The sequence below is a fragment of the Staurois parvus genome, unplaced genomic scaffold (assembly GCF_062004578.1).
Source record: "Staurois parvus isolate SC_StPar_1 unplaced genomic scaffold, SC_StPar_1.0 ptg000198l, whole genome shotgun sequence".
Classification (NCBI taxonomy): Eukaryota; Metazoa; Chordata; class Amphibia; order Anura; family Ranidae; genus Staurois; species Staurois parvus.
The window spans coordinates 9,409,629-9,435,327 of NW_028317994.1; the positions used below are offsets into that span (position 1 = coordinate 9,409,629).

At 44.1% G+C, this 25,699-nt stretch overlaps 1 protein-coding gene across 1 annotated transcript in view; it reads right to left on the bottom strand.

Annotated features, from left to right (window-relative positions):
- The window catches only part of LOC149461580 (uncharacterized), a 94,574-nt gene that overhangs the window by 63,144 nt on the left and 5,731 nt on the right, over positions 1-25,699 (bottom strand). The window contains exon 2 of the mRNA XM_089678096.1: positions 1,474-1,626. Coding sequence (XP_089534222.1) covers positions 1,474-1,626 — 153 coding nt within the window. The remainder of the gene's footprint in view (positions 1-1,473; positions 1,627-25,699) is intronic.

The window sequence follows — 25,699 nt, forward strand, 5'->3', positions numbered from 1 at the left end:
TTGGAGGGTTATGCCTTTTCCTAATATAGGACATTATGAAATACAGTTATAACATTTTGGTAGTGTCCTTTTTGTATATTCCTGATTCTTTTATGATAAAGATAAAATATAATATTATTTTTTGTAATACTGGGCTTTCTGACTTTCTGTCAGTTCTTTACTTTGCATACTGGAATCCTATATAAAAGGAACTGACACCTTTTCAGAAGAGCTTTCAAAGTGATACTTTATGAATTCTTTGAAACTGTGTTAGTTCTTTTCTTTGTAACTTAAAGCTCTAATCTTCCATTTACTTGGTATGTCCCACTTTATTTACTTTCTTGGACAGATGTCAGTTTATTATGCTGGCTGGTCAGGATGGTCACCACTTCCCTGTTCCCCAAAAACATAACTGAAGGTATTATGGGTAACTGTAGACTAGGTGAATTGCCAGTGTTGCAATAAAAACTACAAGACTGCTGCCCACAAGCATGAAAAAGTATTGAGAAGCTTTTTGGCTTAAAAAAGCACTAAGAGCCTGTATCTTCTCTTTTCTAATGATGCAAAATCAATACACCATCATAAATGTCTGAAGGACAGTAAACTGGCCCTTCCATTTAGAAAAATTGGAGACTCCTGCTCTAGACTAACTCACATTACAGGCCAATTACAGAGCATTACAGAACTAAAGTTGTGTGAACATCAGAAATGTCACCAGCATGAGTCCTGTCTCTTCTACTGCAGAATAAACACCCATACCCCTATGCAAGGTAAGTAGTTGGGCAGTGGAATTGTACTTAAAAACCTTTTGTGTGCAGCTCCCCACCCCCATTGGTTCCTGTTGATGTCAGTCACAACCAACAAGCTAATAAGGAGAGAGGGGGGTCGGGGTCCTGTGTCTTATGAATGTAGAGAGCAGGAGGTCAGGGAAGAGCACACAGAGATGCCCCCAGGGGGAGTGACTTTCCCTGGGGGCACTGCTCGAGGAGGAGGAGCCAGGAGTGCAGGAGGAGACCCAAAAAGAAGAGGATCAGGGCTGTTCTGTGCAAAGTCACTGCACAGAGCAGGCAAGTATAGACATGTTTGTTATTTTAGAAAAAAAAAAAGCTTTAGTGTCACTTTAACATCAATATATCTGTATGAGTTGTCAAGGAGTGTGTCCCACCATCACCAGCAGGTGCATTTCAGGATCCCCAGATTACAAGCAAGAGGGAGTGTGGTATGTCTTGGGCTTAATTTTTGTATACATCTCTTAATTTTCAGTTTTGATTGGCATGTACCTTCAATGGGGTAAAATTGTTACCAGCCCAATTTTTAAAGTAAACAGGCTATACGTTTTAAAGTGAGAAAAGTCAATAAAAACTTTGATAGGTGTCCCATTTTAGCAATGTTAAACCAAATCTCTACACTCCAGACAAACACTACTGTGAATTAGCATTGACATATTTTTTTTTTAGCTGTCATAGATAAAAAAAGATTTCATCATTACTGTACCTGAATTTTGTGTTGTTTGCACTTCAGGCTGCACCATTTGAGGATTTGTTTCAGTGGTCTCTACTCTTTCTGTCAAAACAGAGGTGGTTTTCAAGACAGGGAAAGAAGCAGACGGTGATGTTGATAGGACAGAGGGTTGAATGGGCACATCTCCTGTGAATAGATTAAATGCATTTTCACATTGTTTTTTTTATTTGTTATTCATATTTAAAACAGGTTTCATTCTTGAAACACGCAAAAAACATTGCTGATCATGAGTTATCTTGCAGTAAAATTGCTACTTACCTGCTTCATCTGTGACTGTTCTTTATATCTCTTTTCAGAATAGTGTCATATATCATTTGGTCAGTAGGTACCTGAACAGCATACTATAAGTACATTTATCATCCATTTAACATATTGTTTTAAAAATTGTAACCACACTTCCGGTTCTGGCGCTGCATGAGCTAGGGATGGCATCCTGCGGCTCCGGAAACCCATATAATTACAGCCTCCTGCACCCGGCCCTGATCCCGCTGCATGAGCCCAGAGGGGCAGCTCTCCCCCTCCTGCAGCCAAGATGGCCGCCGGCCATGCTGCAAACAACAGCAGCAGTTCAAATCACAGCAGCAGCAGCTCAAATCACAGGACGGCCAGCATGGACACAGAGCCAGACCCAGGAGCAGGTAGGAGAGAAGCACAGCCACCCCACACTCCCCCAGTAGGGCATGCTGAAACTAGTAGTCCCACACACCAGTATGAAAAGATTGCACAGGCTGTTGCTTCTCTGTAACTACCTACCATTACTCAGGCAGTGGACAGAGCAGTAAAACAGGGCATAGAGCAGCTCAGAAGAGACCTGGGGGAAAACGCCAAACGTATAACCGAAGTTGAACATCGCCTTTCTGACCTAGAGGATGAGTTTCAAGCTATGCATGTGGGTGCTACACAATCCAAACGCGTGCAACAGAATATATTGGATAAGCAAGATGACTTAGAAAACCGCTCATGCAGGAACACATTGCGTGTCGTAGGCTTCCCAGAATCTTACAACTCAGGCTCATTGTCTGATATCTGTTCTAAATGCATTCCTGCAGCATTGGGCATTACGACACCTTGCCAGGTCAAAAGGGCACATTGCTTAGGCGCACCCTCAAATGATAGACGCATGCCGTGCTCAACAATCGTCAAATATCTCAACTACACTGACCGGGTAGCTATACTCAATTCATTTCGCAATTCACGCTCCCTACAGCTAGACGGCCATAAGCTATTACTGTTTGCTGACTACTCGCAAGAAGTCTCCCGCAAAAGAAAAGCGTTCCAATAAATCTGTGCTACACTATTTCAAAAAGGGGTCAAATTCACCCTCGCATATGCTGCTACACTTCACTTCACCACGCTTGCAGGAGAATCCAAATCATTCACAAACCCAGAGGAAGCCCTTCTGTACTTTCAAAACAATCTATCTGAGGTCATGGGCCCTCAACAACCATGGCATTCACCACGAGACCCCGGCCCGCGACACCAGCGTAGTCCATGAAAAGAACCACCAAAGCGCCAACGTGTCAACTTCACATCGGCAAAGCAAAGACCACCCTGATGGCCTACGCCCACCTGATTCGCATATCTACTTACTGTTATTTAATGCCTCATGTTAAAGCATTTTATTGTCTTATAATGTTCTTAACCAGCTGCGATGTTCAGATATTTCTCAGGTTCTCTGGTTCTCTTTCTTTCTCTTTCAAATTGATGTATGTGTAATGCCTTACTATATTCTTTGGCTGCTGCGCTGCTGTTGATACTAGGGTGACCTCATTGGTGGTCCATGCTACTATTGGGGGCCCTTCCTTCTTTCCTTGTACCTGGCTATGCAGCCCCTCGGTGCAGGATCTACACCCTATCATTTCTGGTAACGCAGGCCAGATAGGAGATAACATGCGGAATAATGTGAAGTTCATGTTTATTGTTTATTTTATTTTTACATAAGACCCCTGTCGGGTCACCCCGATATGTGTATTTCTCCCCCCCTCCCCTTTCTCTCTTTTCTCTATTCTCCTCTTACCCGGAGACCCCACAACGCCCTACTCTCTTACAATACAGTGAGAGAACATGGACCACAGTGCTGAGTTCACGGAACTGTTACCACATAGGGAAGCTTCTAATTCTTTTCTGAACACCCTCATACTCACATTTCCATGATTCGTGTAGTATCATGGAATGTTAAGGGTTTGAGATCGGCCCATAAATGTATGGCCATCCTTCGCCATCTCAAACGTCTGAAAACAGAGATTGCGTTTCTCCAAGAAACTCACTTAAATCAAACGGACTTTACGCGCATGAAAAAACTATGGGTTGGACAGGTGCTGGGATCGCCCTCACCCAGTGGCAAAGCGGGAGTAATTATCCTCATACATAAACGTCTTAGCCCTGACATTTTAACGCTAGCTACAGATGAGGAGGGATGTTATGTCGCTGCACACATTAAAATAGACTCCTCTCCTCTAATATTGGTTAACATATATGCCCCGAACTCCTCACCCAAGCCATTCTTCCAGGATCTGTCCTCGAAATTATCGAATTTTATGCACCTTCCATTGGTGTTGGGAGGAGACTTTAACCAATGTATGAACCCACAGGAAGATAAATTAAAACCTTCTATCCCAAATTACCCATTTCTCTCAAACCCCCCCCCCCAACACACATGCTATTGATCAACTTCACAGAGGCATTACAGCTCACGAACGTATGGCGTCTGACTCATCCAGAAGGAAAAGAATTTACTTTCTTCTCCACTGTCCACCATACTCCAGAATTGATTACTTCTTTGTCAACTCCATTTTATTACAAAACATTAAGGATTCTAATATACACGACATAGCGATCTCTGACCACTCCCCGATCTCTATATCCATACAACACGCACAGCATAACCAACACTCACGTACATGGCGTTTCCCTTCCTTCCTGGCGAATAATCAGGACTTACTCCAGGTATTAAATACTACCTGGACTGAATAGTGCGAAACAAACGCAGAGCACCAAGCAAACCCCAATCTCTTTTGGGAGACAGGCAAGGTGGAATTATAGCATTTACTTCCACCTACAAGAAAAACCTCCGAAATTATACAGTAGCAAGCCTTCGTCAAAGACAGACACAGAAAGACTTGGCAAGTCTCAACTCTCACAAAAATAGGAAAGCATGGTCAGAGACCAAACAACACTTTGATACATGGGCAGCAGCTCAAGAGGCCACACACCAATCCCGGGCAAGCTGTTAGCACGGTTGTGTAACAAACCGTTCACACCTACCCTCTTTTCATCTTTGAGGGATACACAGGGAACATTAAAAAGCGACCCTTTAGACATTATTTCCATTTTAGAAAATTTCTACCAAACCCTATATAGCTCGGATCCTATAGACACTGCTAAGGCCACCTGCTTCCTGGACCTTATTTCGTTGCCACGGTTAGACCCAACCGCACTGCAAGCTCTGGATGCTCCCATTACTCAGTCGGATATATCCCTAGCCATTAAATTACTCACGATCGGTAAAGCCCCTGGGCCTGATAGCTATACAGCCGAATTTTACAAACTCACGGCTAAAACCCTTTCCCCTACCTTACAATCGGTGTTCCAATCCATCCAGGGGGGAGGGGACTACCTTCCCTCTGGATTTCAAGCCCACATTAAACTGATTGCCAAAAAAGACAAAGACCCGACGGACCCTGGATCATATCGGCCAATATCCCTACTGAACCTCGACGCAAAATTTCTGTCAAAAATTATCTCCTCTCGCCTAGCAACTATACTACCTATTCTTATTCATCCTTTCCAAGCAGGTTTTGTGCAGGGTCGTTCGGCGGCTTCGAATATTCGTAAGGTGATTTCTGTCCTTAATCAAGCCTCTAACGGCACACCCCTAGATGCAGCAATCATCTCATTAGATGCCGAAAAGGCATTTGACAATGTCAACTTCGAATGGCTTTTCTTAGCACTACGGAAGTTTGGATTTGAGGTCCCTTTTATGCACCTGATCCAAGCCATGTATTCATCCCCAACAGCCCAAGTCTTAGCAGCAGGCCACATATCTAACCCTATTCAGCTTCACAAGGGCACTAGACAGGGATGCCCTCTATCCCCTTTACTTTTTAACTTAGCCCTGGAACCATTAGCACGCTTCCTATTATTCCATTCTGACCTTCATGGCATCACAATTGGGCAGCAGGAGTTGAGACTTGCTTTATTTGCAGATGACATTCTAATTTTTACCTCGCACCCATCCCTCGACCTAATATACTGTACATTCAACATATTTTCTCATCCTTCCACCTTTGCTCAGGGCTCCGTATAAATTTCTCTGAAAGCGAGGTGCTTCCACTATTTCATTCTCGCCTCCCGGTGTGGACGCAAAACTCGATCTTTAAAATTGCTACCAAATATATCACTTACCTAGGCATAAAGATAGGGAAATTAGCTTCATCTCTATATGCACTAAATTATACGCCCACAGTTGCTAAAATTATTGGGGAACTGGAATTGTGGAAGGATCTACCACTCTCACTCCTGGGCAGCTCACACCTTTTTAATATGGCGAGTTTTCCGAAACTTCTCTGTCCGCTCCAGACCATACCTCTTCTCCTTAAACACAGGGAAATAATGAGGCTAAATCGGGTGATTTCAAAATTTTTATGAAAAGGCTAATGTCCCCGTATAGCACTTGCTAAATTATTCCTAACACGAAGTGAGGGAGGCTCCGGTCTCCCAGACATGCGAGCCTATAATCTTTCATGTCTGCTCCGTATATGTCTAACCTGGCTCACCCAATCTTCCAAATATTGCAATCACCACATTGAATCTGCAATAGCACATCCCTACGATCTCTTGGCCTTAATACATTCCAATGTTAACTCTCTTCCACCCCACCTGAAATATAATTTGCTCATCCACGATACCCTTATTACATGGAGGGAAGTCAGGCATAAACTGGGGGTCTCTCCGTGGCTCTCTCGCTTTCTTCCTATTCACCATAACCCTTCCTTTTCTCCCCCGCAATCCTATGATGCTTATGAAACTTGGCTAATTCGAGAATTAATTTTGGTACAACACTTATATGACACCTCTATGGTTTCCCCAAAACCTCTCAACAGTGTTCTACAAACCTACGGACTACCAGCACATCACTTTTTTTATATGCTTCAAGTAAGGAAATTTGTCAACTCCATTGCACCTATTAAATCTAGTAGATTTCAGACGACGTTCATTGATGTCTTGGTGAATTCTCAAAAGTATAAAATATCAAACATATGCAGACCTCTGAATCTTCTGTACGCCAAACCTTTTGAGATATTTAATGCTGTGAAATCCTGGGTCAAAGATTTCGATAATGCATTTACAGCTGACCAATTACTATCAGGCTTCAACTCCACATGTGCCTTCAACCACAATGAATTCTGGCGTGAACAACAACTTAAGATTCTTCACCATGCCTACATGCCCTGTCTCTACTCAAAAAATGACCCGGCTCTGTCTACTTGCCCTCTATGTGGAAGTCAAAAACCTTCACTACAACACAGTCTATGGTCTATTGCCATACTGACACCATCCACTGCCCTACTGACCATGTCCACTGCATCTCTGACAAAGTCCACTATCATGCTGACACTGTCTCTACTGGTTGACACCATTCACTGTCCTACTGACACAAGTTGTGGAACTACCAGGGTTGCAAAGGTCGCAGTTGCATACAGGCCCTGGCATTCCACTAGCATGAGGGAAGCTGAAGAACATATGAAAGGGTCCTGCTGCAGGACCATAACAAAGGGTCCTGTTGTGGGACCGTAATAAAGGGCCCTGCGAAGGGAGTAAAGGGCCTCGGGATCAGTAGAAAGTGGGGTCAGGGGGGCCCTTCATATTTTGTTGCACCAGGTCCCTGAAGGTTCTAATTATGCATCTGTAACACGCTCTAGTATACATTGTTGGTTAAGTGTACATAAAAGCTTCCTAGGAGTCTGGGTTTAGTGAGAGATTTTATTTCAGGTCAGGGTGGAGGGCTCTACAGATCAGACCTCTGAGAAATAATTGTGTGTAGTGTGGCACTGCTAATAAGTGCATAAATAACAAAAAACAATAAAAAAAGTAAATAATATATAAAAACCACTAAAGTGAAGCAAAAGTGAATGTATCAGCAAACACCCGGCTGACCATCAAACCTGTGTGTCAATCAATCCTCTTTAAACTCAGAAATATATTTTAAAATATAGTCAATGAGCACCAAATTACAACTGTATAGAAAACACTAAATAGACACAATTAAAGAATAAAAAATAAATATTATACATTCAGCTGACCATCAAACCCAGGCAAATAGTGTAAAATCAAATCAAATAATAACATAAGTAGTACTGATGTTCAAAGGAAATATCCCTCTACTGGTAAAGCCCCGAATCTACGTGCATGAAAAAAATACAATGAACACCTAGCTGACAATCAAACACATTCAGGATAAAAAATAAACATAGTGCAAACATGAGTAGATGGTGCAAAACTGAAAAATAGTAGTTCATCTAATGAATGACTAGCAATTTTCAGTCCCCAAATGAAATGACTCTTCAAAACAATCTTTCGACCACGGCGCTCATCGACCACCAGGCGTGCCTGCTCACCTCCTTTTTTTGACCTATATGTTATACAGGTCAAAAACAGCACTGTGTATGATATTCACGGTCACTCTAACTGTTCCTGCAGCATACGCTAGAGAGAGTCAAAAGAGTAGCTTCCAGAGGATCAATTCAACCGTTTGTGTCAGAGTTGCTCATAGGATAAAAAGCAGAGAACTTCCCATAGTACAAACTTGTTTTAATGAAGTAAAATAGACAATTAAAATCACACTCACAAGGATTGCGGGCTCACAAAGTCTATATACAGCATGTAAACACAAAGAGGTAAAATGGCGGCTTTCAGTGGCGCACCTGACATAATGTCACCACACTTTCCTCCAATGCATTATGGCTGACGTGACTTCATCAGGGATCTTGCTTCTCAGGTCAGTCTTCTGGCACCTCCCCCTGCTTGGATAAGCTTCTAGAAGTCAGTATGCAGAGGCAAGAAGGAGTTCATCTGCATATTTATGGGAGTCTGACCAATCCCATGCAGGATGGCAGTTTGGCAGACTGGCCCATAAATATGACAGAGTCTGGCTTGCAGGGTGGAAGATGGATGGTTGAGGTGCTGCTATGTAGCCTGTGAGGGGGCCCCAGAGAAGGGGGGTTCTGCCTCCAGGCTGGAGGTTGAAGGAAGGAGGAAAGCAGAAAGAGGAAGCTACACTGTCCTGCAGTCCACCGGGCAAGGACAGCCTGCATAGCCTGGGAAAAGAACCAGCCCAGCGGAAGGCCTGAAAGCAGTTCTATCCAAAGCTGAAGGACAAAGATAGTGTGAGTGCCTTTGCACCCCCAGGGTCTATAGGGGAGAAGTCTGGTAGATGCAAGTTCCTGGCAAGTCTTCATGGGACAGTTTATTGCTTACCCAATCCCTTGCCTTTGAATCAGATACCATGTCCAGGTGGGCTGGTATTTTTTTTTATTAAAGGGACCAAGAGCTCCTACTAGTTGGTAACTTTGCTAAAACTCCACTCGGGGGGTGGGGACCAGACTTCTGGGAGGGATTACTTTGCTAAAGATGGTTTCTCTCTGTCTGGATACAAGTCATAAAATGCGTGTTACCTAACTGTGCAGGAAATAAGGGGGACCCAAAGCCAGTGGCACTCAAGTGGGTAGCACTACACCTCTGACCTGCAACTACTTGTTAACAGCCTTTGGCTTGTTCACAGACTATGCTTCTGTTTGATCCTTACCTGTTATATCTGCTACTGGACCCCATTATACTCACCAGCTGGTGGGGCAATCCTGACGACCAAGACCTGGTACTAACACGCAGAAAAACCCATCTCCACCATTAGGAGCTCCTGTGAATACCGGTTGGTGCTTGTCTACTTATCCAGCTGGTCAGTGGGATCCTCTCTACTGTTATATTTATATTTATGGTCTCAGAGCTGACCCCTGACTATGACACACAAGTGGAAATACTGAACAGTGATTTTATGAGTTTGCTGATGTTGCTGTATATTCTTGCATGCTCAGAACTTGGAACTCTGGGTTCAAATCTGTCAGCATTTGTGAAAAGAATAAAATGGCTACCTTATATGGATTCTCTATGAAGAAATTAAAATAACCTCTTCAACGGGAGATTAATTCCAAGTGTACCATTAACTGTTTCAGAGCAGACACTGTCAACTCTAAGACATCAAGCTTCACAGAAACCAACTGATCGGCAATTTTTAGAAATAAGGCAAAAATCTTTGCAGTTTATGGCCGCCTCTGAGTAAGCTGATAATTTTTCAGGTAAAAATCTTGGACCTCTTAGTCCACCTTTTCATAAAAAGAGTCAAGTGTGCCCCAGCTTAAAATATACTAATCTATTTATTATTATCATGCCACGTTGATTCTGCCTGGTCAACCATTGTATTTAGAAACCGTTTTTTAAAGGTACAATTTTATATATGCACCTTTGTTAATTATAAAATAGACAGGTAAGATATATTTAATTTATTTTAAGAAGCAACCTTGTGCCCACTCTGAATGAAGTCTGGTGACTCAGATGTGAAGAATAAACAGCAATCAGTGATAAAGGTAATCCATATAACATAAAAGTTATGGGAGTTGTAATTCTCCAATAAATATATGAAGTGTATAGAAGTCATGCTGGGACACATAGTCCACTGTCAACCACTGATGGAAGATTTGAAAGGGCATATGGGATACGGTCAGGGGCGGACTGACCATTTGGAAACTTGGGCACTGCCTGAGGGCCCAGGGTCAGCGGGGGCCCCATGAGATGCCCCTGGTACCTTTTTCATAGGCTTTTTTGAGTTTGAGCAAGGACACAGGGGCCCCATGATCCCCTATTGCCCGGGGCCCCATGAGTTGTCAGTCTGCCCCTGGAAACAGTCATGAATTGGTCAGTGGAGGACTGGATGCTGGTGGTATTCAGTAAAGGCAACTAGTTCATAGCAAGATACAGGAGGATAAAAGTAGAGACAGTACAAGAGGTTGCTATCTATGGCTGGACATTACTACCTAGCTTGCTGGAATAATCAGTAGGCAGCTTCACCTAATTAATTAGCCAGAGCTAAGTGGTAATTTTATTGTAATGATTGTTTTTAGTATGGTACTATGCCTATAATGGTCCACTGTGCATCGCAGCATGGATGAATGTACTTTCATTACCTATTGTTACAAGGTAAGTGCCAGTAAGTACAAATATATATTAAATAGTGACAGGGGAAAATTGCTGCTGAACGGCGGATGACTCATTTGAATTAGGAGTAGTGACAGACAGATAAGGTGATAAGGATTCTGTACTGATGAACAGTAAATAATACATGTAGATAAGAATTAGTGACAGACAGCATCAATTGAAAATAAGTACCACAGCATGGTGAGTGATAAATGTCTTTGCAGTAGTGACAGGGACATTTTCTTATCAAGCAGCAAATTACATATACTGTATGTATATGGATAGATAGACACAAGTAATAAGGCCATTGTGCTGTTGAGCAATGTATATTCCATATGTATAGAAAAAGGTGACAAACACCAATGATAGATACATTCCTGAGTAATTGATATTACTAATGTATAGCCATCAATGATCAGTGATGGGTACATTTTGTTGCTAATAAATGGATGTTACTTATGTATACAGTCAGGTCCATAAATATTGGGACATCGACACAATTCTAACATTTTTGGCTCTATACACCACCACAATGGATTTGAAATGAAACGAACAAGATGTGCTTTAACTGCAGACTGTCAGCTTTAATTTGAGGGTATTTACATCCAAATCATGTGAACGATGTAGGAAATACAACAGTTTGCATATGTGCCTCCCACTTGTTAAGGGACCAGAAGTAATGGGACAATTGGCTTCCCAGCTGGTCCATGGCCAGGTGCGTGTTATTCCCTCATTATCCCAATTACAATGAGCAGATAAAAGGTCCAGAGTTCATTTCAAGTGTGCCATTTGCATTTGGAATCTGTTGCTGTGAACTCTCAAGATGAGATCCAAAGAGCTGTCACTATCAGTGAAGCAAGCCATCATTAGGCTGAAAAAACAAAACAAACCCATCAGAGAGATAGAAAAAACATTAGGCGTGGCCAAAACAACTGTTTGGAACATTCTTAAAAAGAAGGAACGCATCGGTGAGCTCAGCAACACCAAAAGACCCGGAAGACGGCGGAAAACAACTGTGGTGGATGACCGAAGAATTCTTTCCCTGGTGAAGAAAACACCCTTCACAACAGTTGGCCAGATCAAGAACACTCTCCAGGAGGTAGGTGTATGTGTGTCAAAGTCAACAATCAAGAGAAGACTTCACCAGAGTGAATACAGAGGGTTCACCACAAGATGTAAACCATTGGTGAGCCTCAAAAACAGGAAGGCCAGATTAGAGTTTGCCAAACGACATCTAAAAAAGCCTTCACAGTTTTGGAACAACATCCTATGGACAGATGAGACCAAGATCAACTTGTACCAGAGTGATGGGAAGAGAAGAGTATGGAGAAGGAAAGGAACTGCTCATGATCCTACGCATACCACCTCATCAGTGAAGCATGGTGGTGGTAGTGTCATGGCGTGGGCATGTATGGCTGCCAATGGAACTGGTTCTCTTGTATTTATTGATGATGTGACTGCTGACAGAAGCAGCCGGATGAATTCTGAAGTGTTTCGGGCAATATTATCTGCTCATATTCAGCCAAATGCTTCACAACTCATTGGACGCCGCTTCACAGTGCAGATGGACAATGACCCAAAGCATACTGCAAAAGCAACCAAAGAGTTTTTTAAGGGAAAGAAATGGAATGTTATGCAATGGCCAAGTCAGTCACCTGACCTGAATCTGATTGAGCATGCATTTCACTTGCTGAAGACAAAACTGAAGGGAAAATGCCCCAAGAACAAGCAGGAACTGAAGACAGTTGCAGTAGAGGCCTGGCAGAGCATCACAAGGGATGAAACCTAGCGTCTGGTGATGTCTATGCGTTCCAGACTTCAGGCTGTAATTGACTGCAAAGGATTTGCAACCGAGTATTAAAAAGTGAAAGTTTGATTTATGATTATTATTCTGTCCCATTACTTTTGGTCCCTTATCAAGTGGGAGGTACATATGCAAACTGTTGTAATTCCTACACCGTTCACCTGATTTGGATGTAAATACCCTCAAATTAAAGCTGACAGTCTGCAGTTAAAGCACATCTTGTTCGTTTAATTTCAAATCCATTGTGGTGGTGTATAGAGCCAAAAATGTTAGAATTGTGTCAATGTCCCAATATTTATGGACCTGACTGTAGGTAGTGTTGGCAGCAGTGACAGGTACATTGTGCTACAGAACAATGGATGTTACTTATGTATAGGCAATGTTGGCAGTAGTGACAGGTACACTGTGCTGCAGAACAATGGATGTTACTCATGTATAAGCAATGTTGGCAGTAGTGACAGGTACACTGTGCTGCAGAACAATGGATGTTACTCATGTATAAGCAATGTTGGCAGTAGTGACAGGTACATTGTGCTGCATAACAACGGATGTTACTCATGTATAGGCATTGTTGGCAGTAGTGACAGGTACACTGTGCTGCAGAACAATGGATGTTACTAATGTATAGACAATGTTGGCAGTAGTGACAGGTACACTGTGCTGCAGAACAATGGATGTTACTAATGTATAGACAATGTTGGCAGTAGTGACAGGTACACTGTGCTGCAGAACAATGGATGTTACTAATGTATAGACAATGTTGGCAGTAGTGACAGGTACACTGTGCTGCAGAACAATGGATGTTACTAATGTATAGACAATGTTGGCAGTAGTGACAGGTACACTGTGCTGCAGAACAATGGATGTTACTTATGTATAGGCAATGTTGGCAGTAGTGACAAGTACTGTGCTGTAGAACAATGGATATTACTTATGTCTAGGCAATGTTGGCAGTAGTGACAGGTACACTGTGCTACAAAACAATGGATGTTACTTATGTATATGCAATGTTGGCAGTAGTGACAGGTACTGTGCTGTAGAACAATGGATATTACTTATGTATAGGCAATGTTGGCAGTAGTGACAGGTACACTGTGCTGCAGAACAATGGATGTTACTCATGTATAGGCAATGTTGGCAGTAGTGACAGGTACACTGTGCTACAGAACAATGGACGTTACTTATGTATAGGCAATGTTGGCAGTAGTGACAGGAACACTGTGCTACAAAACAATGGATGTTACTTATGTATATGCAATGTTGGCAGTAGTGACAGGTACACTGTGCTGTAGAACAATGGATATCACTTATGTATAGGCAATGTTGGCAGTAGTGACAGGTACACTGTGCTGCAGAACAATGGATGTTACTTATGTATAGGCAATGTTGGCAGTAGTGACAGGTACTGTGCTGCAGAACAATGGATGTTACTTCTGTGTTGGCAGTAGTGACAGGTACACTTTGCTGCAGAACAATGAATGCTACTTATGTATAGGCAATGTTGGCAGTAGTGACGGGTACACTGTGCTGCAGAACAATGGATGTTACTCATGTATAAGCATTGATGGCAGTAGTGACAGGTATACTGTGCTGCAGAACAAAGGATGTTACTCATGTATAGGCAATGTTGGCAGTAGTGACAGGTACACTGTGCTGCAGAACAATAAATGTTACTTCTGTATAGGCAATGTTGGCAGTAGTGACAGGTACTGTGCTGTAGAAAAATGGATATTACTTATGTATAGGCAATGTTGGCAGCGGTGACAGGTACTGTGCTACAGAACAATGCATGTTACTTATGTATAGGCAATGTTGGCAGTAGTGACAAGTACTGTGCTGTAGAACAATGGATATTACTTATGTATAGGCAATGTTGGCAGTAGTGACAGGTACACTGTGCTGCAGAACAATGGATGTTACTTATGTATAGGCAATGTTGGCAGTAGTGACAGGTACTGTGCTGTAGAACAATGGATATTACTTATGTATAGGCAATGGTGGCAGTAGTGACAGGTACTGTGCTGTAGAACAATGGATATTACTTATGTATAGGCAATGTTGGCAGCGGTGACAGGTACATTGTTCTACAGAACAATGCATGTTACTTATGTATAGGCAATGTTGGCAGTAGTGACAGGTACACTGTGCTCCAGAACAATGGATGTTACTTATGTATAGGCAATGTTGGCAGTAGTGACGGGTACACTGTGCTGCAGAACAATGGATGTTACTCATGTATAAGCATTGATGGCAGTAGTGACAGGTACACTGTGCTGCAGAACAAAGGATGTTACTCATGTATAGGCAATGTTGGCAGTAGTGACAGGTACACTGTGCTGCAGAACAATAAATGTTACTTCTGTATAGGCAATGTTGGCAGTAGTGACAGGTACACTGTGCTGCAGAACAATACTCATGTATAGGCAATGTTGGCAGTAGTGACAGGTACACTGTGCTGCAGAACAATGGATGTTACTTATGTATATGCAATGTTGGCAGTAGTGACAGGTACACTGTGCTGCAGAACAATGGATGTTACTTATGTATATGCAATGTTGGCAGTAGTGACAGATACACTGTGCTGCAGAACAATGGATGTTACTGATGTATATGCAATGTTGGCAGTAGTGACAGGTACACTGTGCTGCAGAACAATGGATATTACTTATGTATGGACATGTTCTTTCTTTTCCAAGAAGACAACAATGTTTGTAGTGACAGGTACACTGTGCTGCAGAACTATGGTTGTTAGTTACCAATGTATAGGAAGTGTTGATAGCAGTGACAGGTACATTATGCTGTTGATAAATGATTGTTACCAATGTATAGGTGGTGTTGGCAGCAATGACGGGCACATTGTGCTGCTGAGCAATGGAAGTTACAGTACATATGCATAGTGATGGCAGCAGTGTCAGGAACATCATGCTACTTAGCAGTGGGTGTTACTTGTGTACTGTATAGGCAGTGTTGGCAGCAGTGATAGGTACACTGTTCTATTGAGCAGTGACCTTTACAAATGTATAGAATGGGGTTTATTTACTAAAACTGGAGAGTGCAAAATCTGCTGCAAAACCAATCAGCTTCCATGTTTTTGTGTAAAAGCTTAATTGAACAAGCTGAAGTTAGAAGCTGATTGGCTACCATGAACAGCTGCACCAGATTCTGAGTCCTCCGGATTTAGTAAATCTCCCCCAATCTGTTATATGGTGAGTGGTGACAGAGAGTAACAACAGGGCATGATGTTCTTGAGCATGCAAAAGCAAGCAATGAAAATCACCCGTGTAGTCCTAGTATTTGTAGCCAGAAGCCAAACGTTATCAGTTCCTTCACATTCCTTCCAAATCAATAACCAGTGATTTTATTCTGGATGCACTAAAGTAAACATGTCTGAGAAGCCTTTGATAGAAGCTGCATTAATTTGATTTGCAAACTGCATACTAGTTTGGAAGTGGTGAAGCACCTGTAGGTGAGCTCATGAAACCAGTTAGAATCCAGGCTGCTCACATTGGCAGCTTCCATTTAAGTCCCCTCACATAGGTATCTATAACTGCACCATAGATATACATTAAAACCCCTAAAACAGATACAATTGTACTTTATTTATTTGCTTACTGAAATACTTGTTTGTCATTACAAATATTAAATGAGGAGGGGACATCATGCCATTAAAAAACAAAAAAAGTAAGAATTCAAACACTGCGTAGGTTATGTTTTACATTTACATTAATTTTATTTTTCTACGTAGGTACATTATTTTTAACGTTTAGTAAATGACTCCTAGCGAAAATATATGAGAAGCATGTGAGGTGAGTCAGAGGTGACAATCTGACTCAGCTCCATCTCAGCTGTTCAGTGATCTGATGATAAGCATGTCATGTGGTATGAATTCCTTTGTGCAGGTCTTGTTGCTGCTTTTAATGCTCTGGCCCATGGTCTCATAAGACTCCTTGTGATGAGAAAACCTACTATCTGACATACAAAGGCAAGCAGTGAGCAGGTGGAGGACAATGAGAACGGAGTACACCAGGCTTGGATTTGTGGAACAGCAATAAAAGCTGATGCCTAACGGCCCATTTACACCTCTTATTTTAATTTGTTGAGGTTTTTTTATGTGTGGTAATTAGAGATGAGCGAATTATTCAAAAATTCGATTCGGCTGATTCGGCGAATTCGCGGAATAAATTTGATTCGAGTCGAATATATTCGCTGCGAATTTAACATATAAAAAGGGTGTTTCTAGGCTTCAGAGAGCCTTTATATTAGTGCAGAACACTGTACCTTTAATTTAAATGCCCTTGGAGTCTGCTGGGGAAGAGAAATAATACTGTCAGTCAGTATGACATGCAGATGAGTGCCGTCGATCTTAGAATCACCGCACACTTCACTCATTTGGGCAGTCACGGGGCCAAAACCAGAGTGTGGAGCCACAGTGTGGCGGTGGAGGCAGCAGCAATGGGAGGCCATACAGCACCCTATAAAAAAATGGAACCCACCAGCAGTGTGAGGAGACCTGAAAGTGGCACATGGCAGAGTGTGGCGATGGAGACAGCAGCAATGGGAGGCCGTACAGGGACCCATGACACACTCTGGACCTGGCAGCAGCATGAGGAGGCGGTACAGGGGCCCATGACAGATTACGGGCCTGGCAGCAGCATGAGGAGTCGGTACGGGGGCCCATGGCAGATTACGGGCCTGGCAGCAGCAATGGGAGGCCCGTAATCTGCCAGCACCCTATGACAAAATGGAACCCACCAGCAGTGTGAGGAGACCTGAAAGTGGCACATGGCAGAGTGTGGCGATGGAGACAGCAGCAATGGGAGGCCGTACAGGGACCCATGACACACTCTGGACCTGGCAGCAGCAAGAGGAGGCGGTGCAGGGGCCCATGGCAGAGTGGCGAAGCGTAAGCAGCTTAAATTGAAGGCCATACAGAGGCCTATGTTAAAAATAATAACATGTTTGGGGCATGATTCATGGCGGATTTAGTCAGTTGTGTCAGGAACTGGTGGTTTGAAATCCAGACTAATCCACGCCTGATTCATTTTCACAAACGTGAGTCTCTCCACACTTTGGGTGGACAGTCGTGTCCTCCGCGGAGTTACAATACCTCCTGCCGCACTAAACACGCGCTCCGATGCCACGCTACTGGCCGGGCATGACAGCCTTTCAAGGGCAAATTCAACTAGTTGGGGCCAAAGGTCAAGTTTCGTTGCCCAGTAGTCAAGGGGATTGTCTACCTCGGTTGGCAGGGTGCTGTCCAAGTAGGCCCAAGCCTGTTGTTTGAGGTCCTGCTCCAGGTCCACCTGATGCTGCTGCTGCTGCGGCTGGTTAGTAGTTTCCTCACTGCGCTGGTGAAGAAAGCTACTCATCATCGACTGCAGACTGAGGCAGCCGCTGCTGGTGGAGCTGCCACTGCTCCTACCACCCCACCCCTCCCCTGCTGCCATGGCAGCGGAACGCGAGCGCACAGGGCCCACAGTGTCTGAGGATGGACGTTGGCGCAGAAAGACAGAGACCAACTGACTACATAGGTGGTTTTTATAGTACGTTATTTTGGCCTCCCTCTCAGCAGGTGTGAAAAAGGCCACCATTTTTGAACGGTAGCGAGGGTCCAACAAGGTGGACAGCCAAAAGTCATCCCTCTGTCTGATGGTTATTATTCGGCTGTCGCTATGCAAGCAACCGAGCATGCTATGGGCCATTTGTGCCAAGGAATGCGAGGGACTCCCTGCCTCCCTCTCCACAGCATACTGCCACGGTGCGTCTGGGTCCTCTGTCTCCTCCTCCTCCTCTACCAGATGCTCCTGCTCCTCCACTCCTGTCCGCTGAGTGGAAAAACCACCCATTTCACTCAATAATTCCTGAGCACCAATGTCCTCCTCTACCTCCTCCTCTTCTTCCTGTCCTGCCCCCACAGGGGTCATGTGGCGTTGAGATCTGTGCGCCACGTCTACCGCACCCTGACCAGCCATTGTTAACAGCATTTGTTCCAGGACGTGCAACAGAGGAATGATGTCGTTCATCCCATAGTCCTGCCGACTCACGAATAGCGTGGCCTCCTCAAAGGGCCTGAGCAAGCGGCAGGTGTCACGCATGAGCTGCCAATGGCTGACATCTAAGTTACACAGGGGAGTACCTTTATCCGCTTGTAACATCAGGAAATCGGTGATGGCCTTTCGCTGTTCGTAAAGGCGGTCTAACATATGTAGGGTTGAATTCCACCTTGTTGCAACGTCACAGCATGAGGAGTCGGTACGGGGGCCCATGGCAGATTACGGGCCTGGCAGCAGCAATGGGAGGCCCGTAATCTGCCAGCACCCTATGACAAAATGGAACCCACCAGCAGTGTGAGGAGACCTGAAAGTGGCACATGGCAGAGTGTGGCGATGGAGACAGCAGCAATGGGAGGCCGTACAGGGACCCATGACACACTCTGGACCTGGCAGCAGCATGAGGAGGCGGTACAGGGGCCCATGACAGATTACGGGCCTGGCAGCCGCATGAGGAGTCGGTAAGGGGGCCCATGGCAGATTACGGGCCTGGCAGCAGCAATGGGAGGCCCGTAATCTGCCAGCACCCTATGACAAAATGGAACCCACCAGCAGTGTGAGGAGACCTGAAAGTGGCACATGGCAGAGTGTGGCGATGGAGACAGCAGCAATGGGAGGCCGTACAGGGACCCATGACACACTCTGGACCTGGCAGCAGCATGAGGAGGCGGTACAGGGGCCCATGACAGATTACGGGCCTGGAAGCCGCATGAGGAGTCGGTAAGGGGGCCCATGGCAGATTACGGGCCTGGCAGCAGCAATGGGAGGCCCGTAATCTGCCAGCACCCTATGACAAAATGGAACCCACCAGCAGTGTGAGGAGACCTGAAAGTGGCACATGGCAGAGTGTGGCGATGGAGACAGCAGCAATGGGAGGCCGTACAGGGACCCATGACACACTCTGGACCTGGCAGCAGCATGAGGAGGCGGTACAGGGGCCCATGACAGATTACGGGCCTGGCAGCCGCATGAGGAGTCGGTAAGGGGGCCCATGGCAGATTACGGGCCTGGCAGCAGCAATGGGAGGCCCGTAATCTGCCAGCACCCTATGACAAAATGGAACCCACCAGCAGTGTGAGGAGACCTGAAAGTGGCACATGGCAGAGTGTGGCGATGGAGACAGCAGCAATGGGAGGCCGTACAGGGGCCCATGACACACTCTGGACCTGGCAGCAGCATGAGGAGGCGGTACAGGGGCCCATGACAGATTACGGGCCTGGCAGCAGCATGAGGAGTCGGTACGGGGGCCCATGGCAGATTACGGGCCTGGCAGATGACGACGAGGCTGCCAAGTGCGATCAGCCTCATCATCATCAATTAGGGTCTCCGCCTCACTACTAGCCCCCTCGGCTGCGTGTGGGTCAGGAGACAGACCTGTCTCTAGACCGGCTACCAAGCCACTCTCCTCGCCACTACTTCTTCGCCTGGCTGCTGAAGAGGCGGATGTCTCCCCCCGTTCCTGACCGCCCTCTGTTTGCTCTTCCTCACTGTACAGTGGGGCTGAGCCCACAGCATGCGATACTTCGCTTGGTGAGGGAACACCAAAGGACAGGGGCAGGTAGAGGACACGTGATTTCAGTGGGCTTGCTCCCGGGCCATGCCAACTAACGGTTGTGTCTGACGTACCCACCGACCGTTGGCTGTAGGTGTCAGAGGTGACCTGGGAAGAGGAAGACGACCGAGCCAACCAATCGATGACGGCAGGGTTGTCGGTGGAGACACGACCGCTGGATGACACCGGGAGCACTGGCCTCTGGCTGCGACTAGTGCTGCCTCGACCCCTTCTTCTGCTGCCACGTCTGCTCGCTCCTGAAACATTGCCTCCTCTGCCACTCCTCTGCGTGTTGTCTGACATACTCTTTAATTCAACGATTCTGTGTCCCTGAGTAACGATTCTGTGTCCCTGAGTAACAATTCTGTGTCCCTGAGTAACGATTCTGTGTCCCTCAGTAACGATTCTGTGTCCCTGAGTAACGATTCTGTGTCCCTGAGTAACGATTCTGTGTCCCTTAGTAACGATTCTGTGTCCCTGAGTAACGATTCTGTGTCCCTCAGTAACGATTCTGTGTCCCTGAGTAACAATTCTGTGTCCCTCAGTAACGATTCTGTGTCCCTCAGTAACAATTCTGTGTCCCTGAGTAACAATTCTGTGTCCCTGAGTAACGATTCTGTGTCCCTGAGTAACGATTCTGTGTCCCTCAGTAACAATTCTGTGTCCCTGAGTAACAATTCTGTGTCCCTGAGTAACGATTCTGTGTCCCTTAGTAACGATTCTGTGTCCCTCAGTAACGATTCTGTGTCCCTGAGTAACAATTCTGTGTCCCTGAGTAACAATTCTGTGTCTGTCCCTGAGTAACAATTCTGTGTCCCTGAGTAACGATTCTGTGTCCCTGAGTAACGATTCTGTGTCCCTCAGTAACGATTCTGTGTCCCTCAGTAACAATTCTGTGTCCCTGAGTAACGATTCTGTGTCCCTCAGTAACGATTCTGTGTCCCTCAGTAACAATTCTGTGTCCCTGAGTAACAATTCTGTGTCCCTCAGTAACGATTCTGTGTCCCTGAGTAACAATTCTGTGTCCCTGAGTAACAATTCTGTGTCCCTGAGTAACAATTCTGTGTCTGTCCCTGAGTAACAATTCTGTGTCCCTGAGTAACAATTCTGTGTCCCTGAGTAACGATTCTGTGTCCCTCAGTAACGATTCTGTGTCCCTGAGTAACAATTCTGTGTCCCTGAGTAACAAATCTGTGTCTGTCCCTGAGTAACAATTCTGTGTCCCTGAGTAACAATTCTGTGTCTGTCCCTGAGTAACAATTCTGTGTCCCTCAGTAACGATTCTGTGTCCTTCAGTAACGATTCTGTGTCCCTGAGTAACGATTCTGTGTCCCTGAGTAACAATTCTGTGTCCCTGAGTAACGATTCTGTGTCCCTGAGTAACAATTCTGTGTCCCTGAGTAACAATTCTGTGTCCCTGAGTAACAATTCTGTGTCTGTCCCTGAGTAACAATTCTGTGTCCCTGAGTAACGATTCTGTGTCCCTGTGTAACGATTCTGTGTCCCTCAGTAACGATTCTGTGTCCCTCAGTAACAATTCTGTGTCCCTGAGTAACGATTCTGTGTCCCTGAGTAACAATTCTGTGTCCCTGAGTAACAATTCTGTGTCCCTGAGTAACGATTCTGTGTCCCTCAGTAACAATTCTGTGTCCCTGAGTAACAATTCTGTGTCCCTGAGTAACAATTCTGTGTCTGTCCCTGAGTAACAATTCTGTGTCCCTGAGTAACAATTCTGTGTCCCTGAGTAACGATTCTGTTTCCCTGAGTAACAATTCTGTGTCCCTGAGTAACAATTCTGTGTCTTTCCCTGAGTAACAATTCTGTGTCCCTGAGTAACAATTCTTTGTCCCTGAGTAACAATTCTGTGTCCCTCAGTAACAATTCTGTGTCCCTCAGTAACGATTCTGTGTCCCTCAGTAACAATTCTGTGTCCCTGAGTAACAATTCTGTGTCCCTGAGTAACAATTCTGTGTCTGTCCCTGAGTAACAATTCTGTGTCCCTGAGTAACAATTCTGTGTCCCTGAGTAACAATTCTGTGTCTGTCCCTGAGTAACAATTCTGTGTCCCTGAGTAACAATTCTGTGTCCCTGAGTAAGGATTCTGTGTCCCTGAGTAACAATTCTGTGTCCCTGAGTAACGATTCTGTGTCCCTCAGTAACAATTCTGTGTCCCTGAGTAACAATTCTGTGTCTGTCCCTGAGTAACGATTGTGTCCCTGAGTAACAATTCTGTGTCCCTGAGTAACAATTCTGTGTCCCTGAGTAACGATTCTGTGTCCCTAAGTAACGATTCTGTGTCCCTAAGTAACGATTCTGTGGCCCTAAAGTCTCTGTGGCCCTAACTCTGTCCCTAATACACAGAGGTCTGTCTCTCTTGAATTACCGGAGGCTAATGGAGAATTCTAAGATGGCCGCAATTTATAGCTCCACCATTACACAGTGCTGGCTGGCTGGCTGCTGATTGGCTAATGCGATCACATGTCATGAATGAATGCATTATGGGTCAGCGTGCCTTGTCTGCGCGCCTTCCCAGAGATCCCCGCTCCGTCGCCACACATGTCGCCGCCATTTTTGGGAAAATTTGATTCGTGCATCCGAAGTTTGCTAATTTTCGGATTCGGCGCGAATAGAATTTTTCCTGATCTTCGAAACGAATTCCACTTCGCCATGTTCGATTCGCTCATCTCTAGTGGTAATATTAACCTTTGTTGAAAATGCACTTGCTAAAACATTTTTCGAAAATACAGAAAGCATAATTTTTCTGACCTTTTCGAGTCCCTGAACTTTAACCTCCTTGAATCCAAGTGTTTTATTTTTGGCTTCAGAGATGTTTTGATTCCGTATTTTTTGTAGGTTACTCTAAGGTATTATACCTAAATTTGCCTTCAGGACAGATAGGACTTTAATCTGGTTGTAGACTTCGATACACATATTTTTATGCCCTAGGCTTTAAAAAGGAAGAAATGTTAAAATAAATAAAAATAAATACTTTTAAAAATATTTTTTCCCACTACAACTTTTTATTTCAATATATTTATTAAGAATTTTCTACAAAGACAAATAAAGCATTTTTGTCAGTATTCCAATTCTAGAAATAAGGAAAATGCCATATTGAGCTAACATAATCAGGCTATAAACTCTTTTTTATGAACAGTATATATCCTTCACCATCAACATCATATAAAACTATTTTCTACATCAGTACAGGATACAGCAGGATATAGCGGCTGGTGGAAAGAACAATGGCAGGCAAAGGGAAATCAGGAATCCAGCACAACTGAAAGTGTATTTTGGATGTCATAGATAATTCAGGCAGTTTAGCCCTTCTTTGGCAGTGAAACAGGTATTAATTATTTTCCTTGCAGCCAGGGCTTTTTGTTTTGCTTTCTAAAATAGCTTTACATCTGTAATTATTGTCAGTACTGAAGATTAAACAGATTTCTTGCTTTCTCCCTTTAGGCCCCTTTCACATGGGCAATCCAGTAAGATCCGGCTCTCAATGATCAGATTGTCTATACATCCTTATTGACCATTTACACCCAGCTGCCTCCAATCCAGCAGTTGAGCGTAAATGGACGGGTGTCTGTGCCCGCCCTACATAAACTGAGCGGATCTGAATCATTCTCCGCTCTGCCCTGCTCAGCAAGGGATCAGCGGACAGATCCAATGCTGAATAAAGTGGATCCGCACCATGTGAAAGGGGCCTTAAGCTGCAAAGACAAAGGGCAGCTTTGGGTGTATATATAGGCGCTGATTTACTTAAATTCGGAGGAGCCATACGCAGTGACGTCACGCCACCGAGACCACATGGAGGTCCGGAAGCCATTTTGGAATCGCATATGGTCAATGTATTTACTTTGTTACCTGCATTACCTGAATAAATTATACTTTGGAATACTACACTATGGGCATCCCTCTTTTTGGCTCTTTATGAGCTGACACCAATACAGAGCCCATTCTGGAGGATGGCTTGAGGTGCTGCAGACTACCCAGGGGAAGGGGATATCTCTCTCTGACCAGACCAGGCTGTTTACATCCTTAAGGGGACCTCCGGCTGACAACTATACAAATGCATACTATGATTACACATCTGGTGAGTGCGTAATCTTAACATGTTCACGGCACATCACCTTGATAATCGTTTAACATACGGAGCACTTACCTGAGATCTTTTGGATGGATCATCACGATTAGCACTTTATGGACATTCCCATGAATATTTATTGGAATTAGACATTTAGCACTACTAAGTGCTCACGATTGTCACTTTATGAGCACTTTGATATGGATACTATTTAGTAGCACTATATTTGCACTTTGTCACTTTATTTACCAGCTTCTAACTTAAGCTCATTCAATTAAGCATTGACAAATAAAATTGGAAGCTGACTGGTTTCTGTGCTGAAATTTTGCACTCTCCAATTTTAGTAAACCAACCCCACAGTGTGATACAAATGATCCCCCTGTCCTGTTTGGTGGGCAGTACCAGCAACCAAATGCAACCCTTTCAACTGATTGGACCTGTGCAGAAATCACTCAATTACATCCAGTTGCAATGTGGTTGTGTGAGTTTAAAACAGGTGGTGAAGAGGTGACATAATGGCATGGTTTTACTAAAACTGGTGCACACAGAATCTGGTGCAGGTGTGTATAGTTTTTATTGGCAAAGATTAACTGCTTGCCCTCTAGAGGATTTACCCCCCTTCCTGACCAGGCCATTTTTTGCGATACGGCACTGCATTACTTTAACTGACAATTACGTGGTCATGCAATGCTGCACCCAAATGAAATTTATGTCCTTTTTTCACACAAATGTAGCTTTCTTTCGGTGATATCTGATTGCCTCTGTGGTTTTTATTTTTTGCGCTAGAAACAAAAAAAGACCAACAATTTTGAAAAAAAGCAATATTTGTGACTTTTTTCTATTAAACACATCCAGTAAAAAAATTAAAAAAATCTAATTTCGTCATAAGGTTAGGCCAAAATGTATGCTGCTACATGTCTTTGCTAAAAAAAAAAAACAATACATGTAAATTAATTGGTTTACGTGAAAGTTATAGTGTCTACAAATGGCGGTATTGATACTGGAATTTTTTTTTTATACTAGTAATAGCGGAGATCAGTGATTTGCCCATCATTACCGCAAAAATCGGCCGATCAGCAAAATCGGCCGATCAGCAAAATCGACCGATTTTTTTCAAACTTTACCGATAAAAAAAATCTGCCAAAATACCGATAAACGGCTGACCTATTAACCCACTAACGATCCGAAAATCGGCCGATTTTATTTTCGGCCGACAAATCGGCCGATTTTCGACCCTCTATGGCCTGCATTAGTCAGTTCCCCCCCCCAGTGTCAGAATGCTGGCCACAGTCCCTCTATAAGTCACTGATCTCCGCTATTGCTAGTATAAAAAAAAAAAATTCCAGTATCAATACCGCCATTTGTAGACACTATAACTTTCACGTAAACCAATTAATTTACATGTATTTTTTTACTGGATGTGTTTAATAGAAAAAAGTCACAAATATTGCTTTTTTTCAAAA